This window comes from Euprymna scolopes, chromosome 31 (assembly GCF_053919585.1).
Source record: "Euprymna scolopes isolate OS-2025 chromosome 31, ASM5391958v1, whole genome shotgun sequence".
Lineage (NCBI taxonomy): Eukaryota > Metazoa > Mollusca > Cephalopoda > Sepiida > Sepiolidae > Euprymna > Euprymna scolopes.
The window spans coordinates 41,658,999-41,676,958 of NC_136512.1; the positions used below are offsets into that span (position 1 = coordinate 41,658,999).

The following is a 17,960-nucleotide window of genomic DNA, read 5'->3' on the forward strand; positions in this document are numbered from 1 at the left end:
GGCAACATGAATTGGAGCAAATACATTGAAGACATTGCCAAGGTTGCTGCAAAAAAGGTGGGCTCTCTCTACTGTGCTAAAAAACTACTCACACCAGAGAGTGTCCTATCTCTCTACAAAACCACAATTCGCCCATGCATGGAGTATTGTTGCTGCATCTGGGTTGGTCCATCTGCTATTAGTCTCTTATTTTTAGACAGGGTCCAGAAAAGAATTTCCAACCTAATAGGTTGTCAACCAAGCTCCAACCCCTGTCCCATCGCTGCAGTATTACATCCCTGTGCCTATTTTACAAGTATTTTAATGGGATGTACTCTCAAAGCACTTATTCCTCCTCAACGTAAATAACCTCAACTAACCCAACAAGTAACAAAATCCCACCCTTACACTGTAGAGATCCCTAGTTTGCCGGAAACCATCCTTTCTAATAGTTTATAACCTTAAACTGTGAACCTTTGGAATTCCCTGCTTCCCTGAATGTACTGACATGCAGAAGTTTAAATACAATGTGAACAAACATCTCCCTGCTCAACTCCCTACATAGTGTCCCTGTAGATATGGTCCCAAATCGTAGCTCCTTGCATTCAAGTGGCATAGTGCCTTGTTTGGAGTGAATGAGAGATCAAAATTATTTAAAAAAAATTTTTTTTTTAATTTAAAAAAAAAAAAAAAGTTATGTAAAACAGAATAAAAATCCTGATGGAATCTTTGATAAGTTCCAGATCACCAAAATGTGTGGAATAAAAATCTTGATGTTCATATCACATTGAAATTTCCAATTTGTAGAGAATAATGTTGGATTGCAATTTTGTAGTAACAGTTGTTGCATAGATATTTATTCTTCTGGTTTTGTTGGATATGAAGAAAACAATTACCATGTTTTGCTTAAAGGGACAAACTTGTACAATTCAAATCAATTTTATCCAAACAGTTTCATCAACAAAAAAAAATCCATAAAAAGTTATGTAAAACAGAAATAGAAAGGAAACATAGAAGTAAGGTTGTGTTCATATCTTTTATCTCGCCTCTCGCCAAAGTTGAAATGAAAAGCATCACATCAATCAGTCTGTGAGTGAGAAGATGCAAGTGCCAAATAAACTCAATCATAACTGAAATATGTCTTTTCACTACGATGCTCCAAATCGGACTATTCATAAATCACAGGAAAATCTTTAGATGGAAGGTGCTATCCTGCACACAAGTGTTCTGTATGGACAATACATCAATCACTCTGCAAGTGAAAATATGCACGCAAAAAAAGAAAATTAATTGCAATTATGTACGTACTACAAAATAAATTAATTATACTGCTCAGCAGTCGGATTGAACTGGCAACCTCTGGATTGTAAGAACGATATTTTATTGGTGACCTTAGTTTTCACTCCTGCTGTTCAGCCTATGAGTCTGATTACAAGCTCCGAATATTTCAAAGAGAATTTCATTTATCTAATGCCAACAAAATTGCTGTTCATATACTTCTATTGGGACAGGCTGGCGGTACCATATTATGCTATTAGAAGATACTGGCATCTTGATTTAAAATGTATCGAACATTGATGTTGTTGTTTTTGTTTTGTTTTGTTTTTTTTCCCCCCTTCCTCTTTGCAAAACTTATCTTCCTTGGAAATATTCGGTTTTAACATTACTAGCACATTATTTTTTACTCTAATTCTTCACAAGATATAAAATTGAGGAGCAAGACTCTCTTTTCTTGGTAAAACATTCAAAGTGGTTGAATGCTGTCAAATCAACTCTAAGTCCATTTAAACCCTAATGAATTATCAAAACCTATCTTTCAACTTTAATCAACTAACTATGGCCAAAGAAGCGGTCAGTTTTAGTGTATATTATTCTCTGAGTGATGTGTCCCCACAATTGAGATTTTTGTAAGTAAATTTACATCTCTGCATTTTACCATTTTAACACATGCTTTTTTAATTGTCCTGGATTAATCGCAATTCTTGTTTGGATTTCATTTCTTACTTCCTTTCTACATCTTCATATATTACATGGCTTTTAGTGATGGGACGATTCCAATATTTTCCTGATTTCGATATTATTCTTATATTCCGATTCTGATTATTTTAAAATTTCTAAATATTTAGTTGTTATTTTTTATTTTTTATTTTTGGATTACTGTAAAACTGTGCATATATTTTTAAAAACATAAAAATATACTTATGGGATGGGGGAGGGGCGTCTCTCGCATTTTGTTTTATTGGCAGTTTAAAAATATCATTAGTACAGGTAATGAAAAATAAAGTGTTAAATAAAAACAAACTAAACAAAGAAAATATTAAAGAATCGTTTTTGGCACCGGAAAATAGGCATTATTTTTTTGATTCTCATACCCCAAAAGTTCCGAATTTTCATGATTTCAAATTCCGATTAACTGTCTCAGCATTAATGTATAGATCAGGGACAGTATATACTCGCAACTTAAGATTTTGAATATGTTTTGTTTAAAACGTCATTGCTGATTGGTTGTAGCAGTCAACTTCCTTTCTAGCTTGTCATAAAATCACCTGATCTAGTTAATCGTCAGACTACCAAGTGAGCAGGAAACGAAACTTGGAAAATTCGAGAGTTAGCTGATAAGTTAGTTTGGATTCGACAACGGTAGTTTCATGGATCAGGTCAGCAGTGACTGGTGATAAGAGAGTTAGGACCAGAGGTGCTGCAGAAATGCTGATCAAACGCAGGCTTGGAGCACTTGCAGATTTGATAGCGGAATTCCAGTTGAAGGTATCTGTAGTGCTGGTCCCATCGGAAAAGAACAAGACAGATTCGATGACATGGGTAAAAAAGGCCTGGCTGCAAGAGGAAAAGGAGGTTTCCTCGGTATGCTGTACAGGGGAGGAAGTTAAAAAGTTACATGAAATGCACCACTTTGTTTGATAACGGACATTATTCCTGGCAAGAGAGGTTTACCTGGAAACCACCGAGTAGGAGGTCAGGGAGGTAGTGGAGCACTGTCAGGAGTGCCAATCGATAGACCCCGGACCGTCCAGACACAAAGCAGGAGAGTTACACATTGCGGAGGACTGGAAGTGATTTGCCATTGATGTGACCCATTATCGCCATAAGCTGTATCTGTCGATGGTCGACTGTGGACCGGGGAAATTTGCCATCTGGAGAGAGATCAGGGCAGAAGCTGCATGGGCGATTGGAGGGGTCAATGAAGAAATATTTTTGTAGAGAGGGCCGGTTGAGGAACTGTTAATGGACAATGGCTCTGCTTTCTGATCAGAAGCCTTTAAAGAGGTGTGTGATAAGTGGGGAGTAAGTCAATTTTGTAGGGCAGCGTATCATGGAGGCAGTGTTTTGGTACAACATCTCACCGAAAACCAGACAAGATAAGACAACTGTGCCTCACAGAGCCATCTTCGCGTATAAGTGGCAGCATCCATGCAACAAAACGGTAGGAATTGAGGGTGAAGAAGCTACCATTAAAGTGGGTGAGAAGGTGTGGGTGAAGCCCCCAAATGCAAAATGTGCCACTTGCTAGAAGAGGGGGGGGTCGTAATGAGAACGCAGTCGAAGAACAACGTGATGGTGAATGACGTTCCCCGGCATATCCTAGACCTGTGTCGTGTAACTCTGCTGGTGCGCAGTGATGGCAGTGAAGAGGAGGAAGTCGAGATCCACCAAGAAGCTAACGATGCATCCCAATTCGACTTAGCCCCACATTGTGGTTCTTTACGAGAATGTCTGTAGTGAACCTGAAAACGTCAACCCCCAAGAAGTTGTCCCCCAGAGGCCTCAACGTGAGAGGAGGAGGCCTGCTTGGATGAAGGATTATGAAGTGTCTTATTGATCTCGAAGATCGGGGGGGGGTATATGCGAAAGGAGAAAAAAAAAAGATGTACCGGGCGTGTCTGCATTGCTCTTTGGGAAAGAAGAAGGAAAGGATGGCTAGCTCATTTATATATATGAAGGGCATCTTAGAAAGGCAGGGCATGATGGGAGAAGCTATTTTTTTTTTTTTTCCTGTCTCTTCCTTATTTTTTGTAGATAGGAGGATATAAAAGCTGGGGAAAATTCCCTGGAAGGCACAAAAAGAAAAGAACATCTTCTCTTAAAGTATTTCATGTTGCTGACTGTGCGGTGTGACATTGTTGGCGAGAGGCCAGGTGTGGTCGATTGGAAAAGAAGAGGGCAGAAACGTGCTGTTGTCGAGCGAGTGACTCACTCCTTCCCGAACCCCAGAACCGAATCCTGATTGTAACCTTTAGAAAATTCATCGTGTGTTAATCACGATTTCCTTTTCTATGTCACGATTATTTTGGGACACGTATTTACCTTCTGTTGTGTTATAGTTTGTGAAGACAAACTGTAAATAAATGCAAATTTATTTAACCAACTTCTTGTGTCGTTTTTTGCAACCGACGTGTGCATGTGTTAAGGAGATTTGTTTTTATTCCCTAACCAAATTTTATCTTAGTAGAATGAGAATATCGAATATTTTCATTCTCATACATTGGTTCCCCATTCCCTATACTTATCATATAAAAAGTAAATTGGGCATTATCTACTACACCAAGGTGCAACACCTTCCAGGAATTACTCCACATACCTTTCACCAGAAAAGGAATATCAACGACCATTTTTGTTAAAGTCCTTGGTATGATTTGACTGTGGATTGAACCCTGGTCTCTGGGTGCATTTGTAAATACTCTTACTATTATGCCAAAAGGGTCAGTCAAAATTTCATTTTCAATTCATTTTTATATAATAAAGATAATAATACCAGTGTAATGGCGTCTCTCTGTTAAGGGATGTAATTAAAAAAAGGACCTCTACCAAAATCAAATTTTAATGAAGAATCCAATAGTTGTATTAATTTTGTAGTGTAGGTCTGTGTTAATGCTGGGTATTCATAATCAGTAAAGACGTTTTATTCATTCTGTAACTGTAAAATTGGAAATTATAGAAATTATAAAACTTAAAAGATAAATATAAAAATGACAATATGGATCACAAGGCCAGAAGCAGATCTACATCCTGGTTCTAATTCAATTATAAGTAACACCGAGTATGTCAGTTAGTCAACACTATAACTGCTATCTTATTTGTGACTTATAAAAGAGAAGATAATTTGGAAAGAAATACATTTAATCCGTTATTTAGTTGATAATTCAGCTCACTGCATCCCTGGCTCAAAATTGAGGTGGGGCATGGCATATTTATGATAGTTGTGGTGAAGCTTGCCTTATAAGGGAATGAACACAAATATCAAATCACTGTAGAGTTATTTCAAACTAGGATGAAATTGGAGAAAGGTTTTCACTCAGAAAATAATTCCAAACTAACAATATACATGGTGACCCAACAGTAAGATTATTATTAAATAAATATTTATTAACTTTGTAGCAGTTCTCCCCTCTTTCATTTTACATCGGATGAGGTGCCGCTTAGAATACTCTTTTATGATGAATTTAAAATCTAGTGGAGGATGTCCTCTTTTCTTCTCTACAGCCCCCTTTCTCAAAGAGGCGCTGTGAACGCTATTTCCATGGGCAGTGCTTGACTGAGCTTCAATCTCCATCTTCTTGTATGACATTCACAGCAAAAACTCCTTTTTCTACTGTAAAGAATTTTCTGTTCATCATCCGTATGCCAAGCATAAACTAGAATTTTGACAAATAGAGTTTCCAAGAGCTTTCCATCTGTGGAATACATTACTAGAGGTATCCTTGAATGGCTTTTAGTTCTTGATAAGTTGGCTCTATTAATAAAAAAAATACTGCCTATTTACACATATGAAATCAATAGACACAAAAATAATTCATACATGTTTAAAGTTTCTGCTTCCTTCACCAACGGTCAGCACTTGAAGCTGTACAAAGCAGTATGAAAAGTTTGAATTATAAATATTTTATATTGATTAACATTTTTAGTGTTTTAGATATAAACATATCTATCAGATATCACCGTTTAAGTATGGCATCGGCTAAATGTTGTGGTTGCAAGGTTGAACAATAATTAGTAAGGAAATACAATGAAGACGCAAACAACAAGATAACGCAATAATAAGTGTATTAAAGAAAAGGTATATTTACAATATGTACAAATGACGGTGTCAAGTCAGAGAGTCTTGGTGGGAGGACATGTACGCTCTTCGGCGTCACTTCTGGTGGCATGTGAGTAAGACACACCAAGGCCAACCTAAGCTTGCCATTTATAGTGTTATGTTATTCGCATATGCAAATAAGTGGTTGCCACCACAACACCCCCCTCCCAAGATTTGAAGTCACACAGATTTCAATATCTTTTTCTTTTTGGGTTTACCATTAATGGTTCATTCACTTTTCTTTTCCTACCTGATCTTCGGGGTTCAGGTGCATTTTGAGGCGGTTCCAAATTAAAAGATTTGTATATGATATCTATGGTGTCCTCCTCTTCGACTGTTGTCGTATCATCATCATCTTGGATATGACGTTTTTTTATCTGATTTAGGTGCCTTTTATGTATATTCTGTGGACCTTTAATCATGTATGTACAATCACCAATGCGTTTATCCACTACTCCACCTTCCCAGTAAGATGTGTTATTTCTGTAGCACTTAAAATATACTCGATCTCCCGAGTTATATTTCTTTCTTCTCGTGTGTGTAGTGTTTCGGATAATTGCCTGCCTTGGCAATAGTTTGTCAAACGCTGATTTTACCTTTCTGGCAAACATTAGATCAGCTGGTGATATGTTTGATGGTGTACTAGGATGTGGTGTAATCCTATATACTTGCAAGAATTGTTGCAAAGCTTTTTCTGTTGGTGTTCCAATGGATTTCTTTAATGCTCGTTTTAGCGTGTCCACGAACCTTTCCGCGAGGCCGTTCGACCTTGGATGATACGGCGGAGTCGTGATGTGCTTCACTCGGAACGTGTCGCAAAATTCCTTAAACTCTGCGGATGTGAACTGCGTTCCGTTGTCAGTGACCAGTGTGTCTGGTACACCGAATCTTGCAAACAACTCGTGTAGGAACCCTATTGAGTTGTTCGTTGTTGGATTCCTGCAACGCATTACCTCTGGCCATTTTGTGAAACTATCCACTACAATTAAATAATAGTTTTCACCTACTGGACTAGCGAAGTCCATGTGGATTCTCGACCATGGTTGGTCGGTTTTTGGCCAAGGTTTGTGTACTATAGGTGGAGATTTTGCCGCTGACTGGCATCCTTTACATTTATCAATTGTTGTCGCTATGTCAGTGTCCATGTTACGCCAGTACACGTAGCTTCTCATTAACGACTTCATTCGATTTATCCCCGGATGTCCTGTGTGGAAATCTCTTAACATCCTATTCTGCAATGTTTTGGGTATTACCACTCTCTCGCTGTACAGTAACACATCGTCACATATGGAGAAAACTTCCTGCAACTTTGTGTCCGTTATAATTTTCTCTTTTATGTCCTTTATATATTCGTCTTTCTCGGCTTCCCTTTTAATGTCCGACAAAGTTACGGGTAGTTCCTTAATGATGTTTGCTACCATATTTTTTACTTCAACATTTGTCTGAATTGCTGCAATGACTGATTCTTCCAGATTGTGTTTCTGTGGTATCAGTCTTGACAGTCCATCCACATGGCAAATCTTTTTTGATGCTAGATGTTGTAGCTGGAAATCGTAATTAAGTAGTATTGTACCCCAGCGCAGCAATCTATTTGCGGTGTATACCGGCAATCCTTTTTTTGATCCATAGATCGTGACTAACGGTTTATGGTCGGTTTCAAGTATGAATTGTCTACCATATAAATATCGGTGAAATTTAGTCACGGCAAAGATTATGCTCAACGCTTCTTTTTCGATTTGTGAATATGCCCTTTCGGCTGGTATCAGCGTTCTCGAAGCGTGCGCTATTGGTTTTCTAGACCCATCCGGCATAATATGTTGAATGCATGCTCCTAAGCCGTAGGAGCTAGCATCACTAGCGACGACTATTTTTAAGTTTGTGTCAAAGTGCGTTAAGAATAATTCGGATGTTAGTGCGCTCTTTATTTTGTCAAAAGCGGTTTGACATTCTTGCGTCCAGTTCCATGGTGTATCCTTTTTAAGCAGATTATTTAAGGGGGCTCGCAAGTTATGCATTCCTTCAATAAAAGATTGGTAATAATTTGCGAGTCCTAGGAAACTCTGCAAGGTTGTTACATTATCGGGTGCTGGCATATTTTTTATTGCCGCAGATCTGTCTGGGTCTGGACGTCGTCCATGTTTGTTTATTATGTGTCCAAGATACTTAATCTCGCTCATACAAAAGTCACATTTACTTTCTTTTACTTTAAAGCTGAATTCTTGTATTCGAGTAAATACTTGTTTCAAATGTTCCTTATGTTCTTCTAGGGATTTGCTCCTGGCAACAATGTCGTCCAGGTATGCACATGCGCACTCAATACCACTTAGCATGGTGTCCATCGCTTGCTGAAAGATGGCAGGCGCTACTTTGATGCCAAAAGGCAATCGGTTGTATTTGTATAATCCCTTATGCGTATTGATGCATATTATTTTTGAGCAATTCTCCTCGACCGGTATTTGCAAATACACGTCGCTCAAGTCTATCTTGGAGAAGATATTACCCCCATTCAACTTCGTGAATATTTCCTCTGGGCTTGGTAGGGGGTAATGGTGATCTTTTAATAGGGAGTTGACCCCGGTCGAAAAGTCTGCGCACACTCTAACTTCGTCATTCTTTTTCTTTACGTATACGGTGGGGGCTGCCCACTCGCTGTGTTCTATTTTTGATAGAATTCCTGTCTGTTCCAATCTATTTAATTCTTTATCAATCTTTTCAAACCCAGCGAACGGAACATTTCGCTTTTTTCTAAAAATTGGGCTGGCGTTTTCTTTAAGTTCAAACGAGGCCTTGAATTTATTGCAGCGACCTAAGTTAGTCGTGAATGCCTCAGGAAATAATTCTTTTAAATCGTCTTTTATATTTACTGTTGTTGGAGAAGAACATTCTAATTTTTTACAGAATGTATTGATTGGCTTATCCCATAGTCCGAATTTCGCAATTAAATCTATTCCAAACAGATTTTCACTATTTTTTAGTACGAATATTTTTAATTTCTTCGAAATCCCTTTCAATTTTATCGGGAGGACAACTTCTCCTTCAAATTTTATACCCCCACCAGTTACCGTCCGGGCTGCTTTACTAGTTTTCATCATGGCCGGTTTTCCCAACTTTTTCCACGTATTCAGGTTTATTATAGAAACATCGGAGCCGGAGTCGAGTTGTAACTTTATTGATGTTTTAAATATTTCCACTTTTACGTATTTTCGCCGATCTTTGTCTAATTTTGTATTCGATTTTGTTTGCTGTACTCTCTTTCTGGTGTAATCTTTATATCTGCATCAATCGCTTTTGTGTCCCACCTTCTTACAAATGTAGCATTTTTTCCTTCTTATAAGGACAATCTGATTCCCAATGCTTTCCTGCACATCTCTTACAGTTATATCTAGGAAGAGGCTTGTTATATTCTGTACTATATTTATGGTTATTATCTTTGGAATATCCCGTTCCATTGCTTTTCTTTGTAAAGTTCTTGGTTGGTGCGTATGGTTTTCTAACTTTTCTTACATATGCCACTACGGATTCTTCTATATTTTTTTAATCCTTTTTTAGTGTAATGGCCCTTTCACAGTCCTCTGCTAGTTTCTGGAGGGTTAAATCTTGCTCAGATTCCAGCTTAGACAACACTCGTCTGCGTATTTCTGCATTTTTCGTGGAAACTAACCCTTGAGCGAAGATTAGACATTTAAAATCTTCTACCGTTAGTTCTGCAAGCTTAAAATTATCGCAGTTTTTATTGACAACTGATGCGTATGTCAAATAATCTTGGTTGTCCATCTTTCTTAGATTCATGCACAGCCATCTTTTATGAAAAAGAGATATATTTGGATTAAATAATTCTTTTAGTAATTTTACAGCTTCCATGAACTCTAACTCCGCAGTTTTTTTAGGTAATATGTAATCTACGAATTTGCTGTGTTCTGATGTACCCAATTTTCTGAGTAAGAGGCTCACTTTCTGACTATTTGGCCAATTTTTACAGTTCAGTTGAAAAACATCCTCGTATCTTGTGTAGTATGCTTCACAATTCTTCTCTTCCTCAGTCACATAATGAAATGTGTCCATGCTATTAAAAATAGTTGTATGGGAGAAATTAACACTATCGACATTTTCTCGATTACTCTTTAGTAGTTCCAGTGTTTTAGCAAAACGTTCCTCTTGTCTTTCTTCATATTCCAATTGTAGTTTCTTCTGCTTTAATTGCGCCATTTTCTGCTTTTCTTCTTGTTCCTGCTGCCATTTCAATAATCTGTCCTCTCTCTTTTCCTCGCGGTCAGCCTGTGCCTGTATTTGTGTTTGCAAGAGCTCGTTTTGTGTAGCTTGTGCTTGTAAAAATTGCATGAACATTTTTGATAAGTCTTCCATGTTTTTTTTTTTTTTTTAGTGTGTAGTTAAAAAAAAATATTGTACCATGTACAATATACACCGGTTTGGGTTACAACAAAAAAGCAAATTGCTGTAAGCTCCTGTTTTCAATAATAATATCGCTGCTTGCAATAATATATTCTTTTTGCGAATCACGCTGCAAAAAAAAATAAAACAGGTTTATCTGGAATCACGAAATGGAATTGACTTTCCGTTTTTAGGCACTTACTAATAAGTAACTCTTTCCACAAAATAAAAGTTGTTTTTTTTGTTTTTTTTAATCGAGTCACAATTAAATGTATGCAGTACATTTAGTTCTTTGAGTTTTTTTTCTCTAGTTTTTTAGTAATTAAAATACCTCTTAAATTGAGATTACCTTTTTTTTTCCCCCCGTGACGTTTTACTGTATTATCCGTTATTCAGTGACAATTTCAAGAAAAAAAAATCCTTTCCTTGAATTTTAGTTTTAGCTGTGGTATTTCCTTTTAGTACCGACGTCAACCAAAACATTAATTAAAAAGTCCTTTAGTTGTTGTTTTGTTTACGGAGAACAGTAATTAGAATCCACTGGTGAACTTTTTTCGTAGGTTACTTCCTTGGTTTTCGTAATACGGGTCTGACCTGTCGTTTTTTCGACAGAACAAAGTTCGCTTTTCGTTTGCAAGTTGGTCCTTTAGTAAGATTTGTCGTGTAGCGACAAACAAAAATTCACTTTTACATTCGTTTGCAAGTCGGATTCCCAGAAAACGGCCTAAATTGTCGCTTTTGCCACGTTAGAGTTTTTTTTTTTCACTTGAGTTGAAACTTCTCTTTAGCGTAAAATGCGTTTGCTCGTCAACACTTTGCATTCCTTAAAAAAAAATGGTCAACCTTTGCGTTGTACTTTTTTTCTTTTTTTTTTTAAATAGTTCTTCATCAAACTGTTATATTTGACGTTTCATATCTCGTCGCCAACTGTTGTGGTTGCAAGGTTGAACAATAATTAGTAAGGAAATACAATGAAGACGCAAACAACAAGATAACGCAATAATAAGTGTATTAAAGAAAAGGTATATTTACAATATGTACAAATGACGGTGTCGAGTCAGAGAATCTTGGTGGGAGGACATGTACGCTCTTCGGCGTCACTTCTGGTGGCATGTGAGTAAGACACACCAAGGCCAACCTAAGCTTGCCATTTATAGTGTTATGTTATTCGCATATGCAAATAAATAAGTGGTTGCCACCACAACACTAAAGAATATAGTATCAGACGTGACCGATTGGTTAATTGTAGGCATAGATCGATTCATACCATCTAAAAAATTCCAACAAAAATCAACAGTCAGTCATCTTTCTCCCCAGAATGTGCTGCTGTCATCGCGCACAGAAATCACTTTTTCCATAGCTACCGACGTAATAGATGTACTGAGACTAAATCTTCTTTCAGGACTGTAAAAGAGTAATAAAAAAACATGCAAGAGAGCTATATGCTCAGTCCGTTAAATCCAAAGTAGCTGAACAGCAGCTTGGTTCCCACCAGTTTTGGCAAATAGCAAACAGGATCCTGAACAGAAGCGTGCATTCTATCCCAACCATCATCAATGGACCAGGGGTCATCATGTCAGCATCAGAGAAAGCCAAACTATTTGCCTAGAACTTTGCAGCTATTTCTACACTATGCGATGAAGGCCATCAACTTCCTGTATTTCCTCCAATAACAGACAACATGCTATGCAACATACAAAAATCTGTGCATGATGTTGCCAAGCTAATCAACAACCTTGATTTCAGTAAAGCAACTGGCCCTGACGGCATTCCAATTATAATGTTGAAAAAGCTTCAACTAGAACTTGCCCCATACTTACAAAACTGTTCAAGCATTGTCTTAAGGAAAATTGCTTCTCAACACCCTGGAAAATCTCATCAGTATGCCCTGTATTTAAGAAATTCAGGTGACAGGTCATCTCCCTCTCCGTACAGACCAATAAGTCTCCTGTGTGTCATGAGTAAGTTGCTAAAATCCATATTAAATAAAGAAGTAGTCAACCACCTCAGCAGAAATAACATTCTTAGTGACATGCAATATGGTTTCCGTTCTACTAGATCTACAGCAGATGTGCTAACGGTTATATCTCATAGCATTAGTGAATCTCTCGACAAAGGCTTCATTTCTAGGGTAATTGATCTTGACATATCAAAGGCCTTCGATAAGGTATGGCATAAAGGCCTACTTCATAAGATTTCCAGCTATGGTATAACTGGAAATGTTTTCTCAATTATTAAATCATTTCTCTCTGATAGGCTCATAAGAGTAGTGGTTGATGAGCAGAAATCAGAAGCCCATAGTATTAATGCTGGTGTCCCTTAAGGGTCCATCCTGGGCCCAACTATCTTCCTGATCTACATCAATGATCTCCCTTTTGGTCAAGATCAAAGTGTAGTATCTGTTCTTCAGATGCTGCACTTAAGATAATTTGTACCAGTCAATGGAGGGGAAACCCTCTATACTGGGACAATTATTATTTTTGGTAACCAGAGTGCCCCCTTTTTGCCTACTTTTAGGGGAGCTGGTTTTTACCTCACATTAAAAACGGCCTTGTGCCTAATTTGCTCAGTGGGGGAGCAAATAAATACCATCTGTTCTTCAGATGATGCACTTCCATTTCTTGTTCTCTTTCGGTGGAGGAGAAATCCTTTACGACTGAGACAATTTTTATTTTTGTACCTTTTCTCCACGTTAAAAAACGACCCTGGTGTCTAAGTCTGTCCCGTGGGGAGGCATAGTAAATAGGTACATCAATGATCTCCCAAAACACATACTTAAATCATTCGTTGACATCTATGCTGATGACACGATCATATATAGCAACACATCAAAGGCCGTAAACGACAAAGTTCTCTCTGATTCTTTTTCCTCTGATCTTGAGCGCATGGTACAATGGGAGAAGAGGTGGCTGGTTACTTTTAATGCATCTAAAACCAAGCTTCTATCTTTACATCATCAACGCTCTGATCCCCATCTGACATCAATTGAAATAGATGGCTCTCGTCTTTGGAAGGCTCCATGTTTTAATAAGCTTCTGGGATTGACCTTTACTCCTGATCTGAAATGGAACACATACATCAAATCTGTTGCCAAGGTCGCTGGAAAAATGGTGAGATCCTTCTACCGCTCCAGTAGATATTTCACTAATGATGCAATTCTCTATCTATATAAAAATATAAAAGCCAAGTATGTCCACAGATGGAATATTGCAGCCATATCTGGGCGGGAGCTGCTAAAAACAGTCTATTCTGCCTTGACAGAGTACAAAATAGACTTCGTGGCCTAGTGGGGGATGCCCTTTTCTCTTCCTTGCAACCTTTCTCCCACAGAAGGGACGTTGCGAGCCTGTTGTTGTTTTAGTATTATTTCCATAGGAAGTGCTCGTCTGAGCTCCAATCTCTTGTCCCCCCCTCAGCAATCTTTCACGAAAAACACCCGTCTAGCTGAAACCACTGTCAGTAATTTCCCCCACTCTTTATCTGTGCCTAAATCAAAACGTAGATTCCATGAACAAAGCTTCTTTCTTAGAAGTGCATGACTCTGAAACTCTCTACCGTTTGCCTGTTTCCCACCTGACTACAACTTGGATGTCTTCAAGTCCAACATAAACAAATTCCTGATAAACCGCCCCCTTAAATAAGACACTTTATCAGATCTCCATTACTAACGATTACTATGATATTGTCCCATTGATTACTGTATACAAAATAACCCTTATCCACCAGTGGCTTCCGGGCCTTGATAAGTGGTGACTACCATGTAAAAAAAAAAAGAAGCATTAGAATTGTAAGAATTTCAGAAGAGCCATAGGTTAATATGAAAGTGTGTAATGTTATGACCCTTTAGGCTGTGATCATAGCATTGTATCTGTGTTAACTGTGGTAAGCAGGGCCAAGGGTCAAAACATTATTATTATTATTATTAATCTTATTATTATTATTAATTGATTTGAGCGACAGCTGGTCGCTGGATTGGGAAGAAATGATTTACATATATAATATAATAAATCGCAAAAGAATGTGAAAATAGAAAGTAGATGTAAACATTAATTTGGGCTTGCATAAACAAATAACTAGATTGGTCTGAGACACATAATGATGTGACGTAAAGAAACACGTGATGTATGTAGATTTGGGGAGATTCTAGTCAGTCGTTAGCTGGACACCAGAGAAAACGGACGACTCAAGATGACATGGGAAGCAGCGTCACTTCGGACAGCCAAGATGTAAAGAACATGTAATCTCTGAAAATGCTGGCCAGATCATGAAAATAAATGTTCATAAATAATTCCGGTATGTGTTGTGTTATTTACATCTGTTAAAAAAGAACTGTTGTCTACAACTGTTTCGATACGTCCACGTCAATTGTTTCCTGTTAGAACTGTTGCATAAATGTTAAAATATGCACACTACACGATCAACTAAATGATATGACGTATATGCATACACGCATTTATACGTACATGAATATAAAAATAAAATATAAAACCCAACTATTCAACATGTACGTCGTTATGAAATATATTCACATCCAACATATGACACGTTTTATAATATCAAATCCACCTCGTTATATAGCAAGGGGAATTAATGTCTAATTGCCACAAACCTTGGGATTCCACTTTCCACTTTCCGAGTGATTTTACAATTCATCATCAAGGAAAAATGATCAATATTATTTCTCTTAGGTCCATTAAGAGCGTTTGACATCAGTCTTCATCATTAATGACAATAAGTCTGTTTACTTCTTTCATACATCAGAGGGCGTTTTTGAGCACTATTTGTCGTTCTTTTCACAAATTTGTTGAATTTAGACGCAAATAAAAATGATGGGAGACACAACAATCAGGGTTCATTCTTTGCATTTTTATGGCTATATTTTGTTTTCCAGCTGGGTTGCTCATATCGCTGTCTACATTATTTTCTTCTTCATAGTTTTGTGACTAATGTTAATGAATTACCTTAAGGCAGGACTTACACTGCCTCGTCATTTTCCACCATGTGAAATCTAGAAGGAACGCATGACCTGATTCAGTTTATATGCACTAGATAAGTATGCATTTGGGTATATGTGTTTGAGAATGAATTGACTAAACCCTCCCATTCCCCACAGTCCTTCATGTCTGAAGATGATTAGGCAAAGGCCTGGTGCATTATCCACTGGTATTAAAACTCTCCTCTCCTAGTGTGGAACATACTTCTGCAGGAAGCACATGTGAAGCAACTGGGATTGTGTCTTTGAAAGTATCTCTGCTGCGATCACTCTCCTATTCCCAATCATTACTTTCCTACTAAATAGACAGCTATGCCAACTCCCTCATTCACTTGCTTGTGTCTCACAACGGCTATTTCCTTTAACTACATCTTTTTTTACTGGAGTTTTTGCTCACTCATTTTTCTATTGTTATTCTCTAGCTCTTCACAGAGGAGCATTTCTGGGAACCTGTCATCCTCCATGCTTACAACACGACCAGTTCAAAGCAGTTGTGTGGTTGCAAGTACTGCTTCCATGCTGTCCATATTTACTCTTTTTAGGACTTCCACATTCATCACATAATCATAATTTCCCTGAGATGACGTTGCTGCATTACCTTCTAATATGGTCCTGATATAAGGTGTAGATTTCTAAAGAGTAGAGCAAGGCTGACAGTACTACTGTTTTATACTTCTTACATTTTTTTGCCACTGTTAACAGTGAGGACATTAGGAGAAAGAAAAAGAAAGAAACAGAAAGAGGAAAAATGCTGGCAGTTTTGCCCGATCCCAGTTGGCGCATCCACCACTAGTCTCTCCTGCTTATACAGAATTCAAAATAGTTTCCAATCTAATAAGTCCCACATTATCAACTAAGCTCCAACTCCTGTCTCATCGGTTCTATATTGTATATCAGTGTCTGTTTTACAAGTTCTTTAATGGAATGTGCTCTGACAAATTCTTAACACTTGTGCCCCTCTCGACGTACATACTTCAACTAATCTGTCAAGCAGCAAAATACTACCCTTTTACTATTGAGGTCTTTAGATGTCAGAAAGCCTTCTACTCTACAAGCTTTTTTCCTCAAACGGTTAGACTTTGGAATTCTCTCTGTTTCCTGCTTTCCCAACAGAAATTTAAATGTACTGTAAACAAACACGTTACTGCTCAACTCCCCACGGACATGATCCCAAACAGTAGTCCCTTATATCCAAGTGGCAATACGTCTTGTTTGGGGTGAGTGAGTGTTAAAAAAATAAAGAAAAAGAAACAGTGCAATAAAAGTTGGCCTGTAAAGAGGAAAGAAGTGCACTTTGAACTTAACATTTCATAAAGAAAAGCAATGAAAAGTTGACAAAACCAAGTTAAAGTAGCACACGTTAAGCATAACGTATGCTACGTTTTTTATCCGTTAGAATAAAGTTCAGTTCCCATACATAAGAAAGAAGGAATAATCCTCCTAGATAAGCACTGAAGTTTGAATTGGGAGCAACAGCTTTTGGAGAGAATGAATATCAACAGTGTATATTAATTTAGCAATTTTACTTTGATAAGTAATAAAAAATGATATGCAGCATAAAATAGTAAATGGAATGACGCTTGTCTGTGAATTGCCTTCTGGGAGGCTTATCATAATGTAGCCAGACTGAAGTTATGGTCGTAACTTCGGCAACAATTTAATCATTCCATGACATAGATTATTCTTGAATCTTCTAAGTAATTCAAAAAACAAAAACTTATGATCACATGGATTTCATTTATCATTTGTTCAATTTCTTTATTTTCTTTGGTCAATATTACTTTTTGCATTTCCACAAGCACCTGTCATTATCGCTAAATGTGACTTTCCTTCATCAATTTAGTGTTGAGAAGAACTTTCATCTCTAATTTATTACAAATGACAAACATTTCAGATATTTTGAATAAAAAAAAAACATAAAAAAATCTCACCGGAATCGTCGTAGCTTTTAAAACTCGTACTGTTGTCGCCTACAAAAGAAAAAAATGTAAATAATTTTAATAATTCATTTTATTCAAATTTCATAAAATTTTATCCCTGTCACAACTTCACCTTCTTTCTGTGAAAGGATTAGTTTATTGTTAATCGCCTGATGTGTCTCTGTGTCAATGGGGTTGCTTAGACATTTTTGTAGGTTAGAATATACTTCACCCAGTGTACTGGTTTATCAAAACTTTATCCAACCTTATGTCGAATTTTCTGCAGAGGAAGTTAATAAACATAAAATTTGATTCGATTTAGGCATTATTAGCAAAAATTATTATTAACAAAAAATATTATTTGCAAAAATTATAATTAGCAAAAATTATTTATAGCAAAGATTATTATTAGCAAAAATTATTATTAGTAAAAATTATAATTAGAAAAAACTTTTTATTAGCAAAGAATATTATTTGCAAAAATTATTATTAGCAAAAAAATATTATTAGTAAAATATACTATTTGCAAAAATTATTATTAGCAAAAATTATTATTAGCAAAAATTATTATGAGCAAAAATTATTA

At 37.0% G+C, this 17,960-nt stretch overlaps 1 protein-coding gene across 1 annotated transcript in view; it reads right to left on the reverse strand.

Moving 5' to 3' along the window:
- Window positions 1-17,960, reverse strand: part of LOC145255708 (glutamate receptor U1-like) — a 99,743-nt gene that overhangs the window by 44,628 nt on the left and 37,155 nt on the right. The window contains exon 2 of the mRNA XM_080114297.1: window positions 17,387-17,425. Coding sequence (XP_079970423.1) covers window positions 17,387-17,425 — 39 coding nt within the window. The remainder of the gene's footprint in view (window positions 1-17,386; window positions 17,426-17,960) is intronic.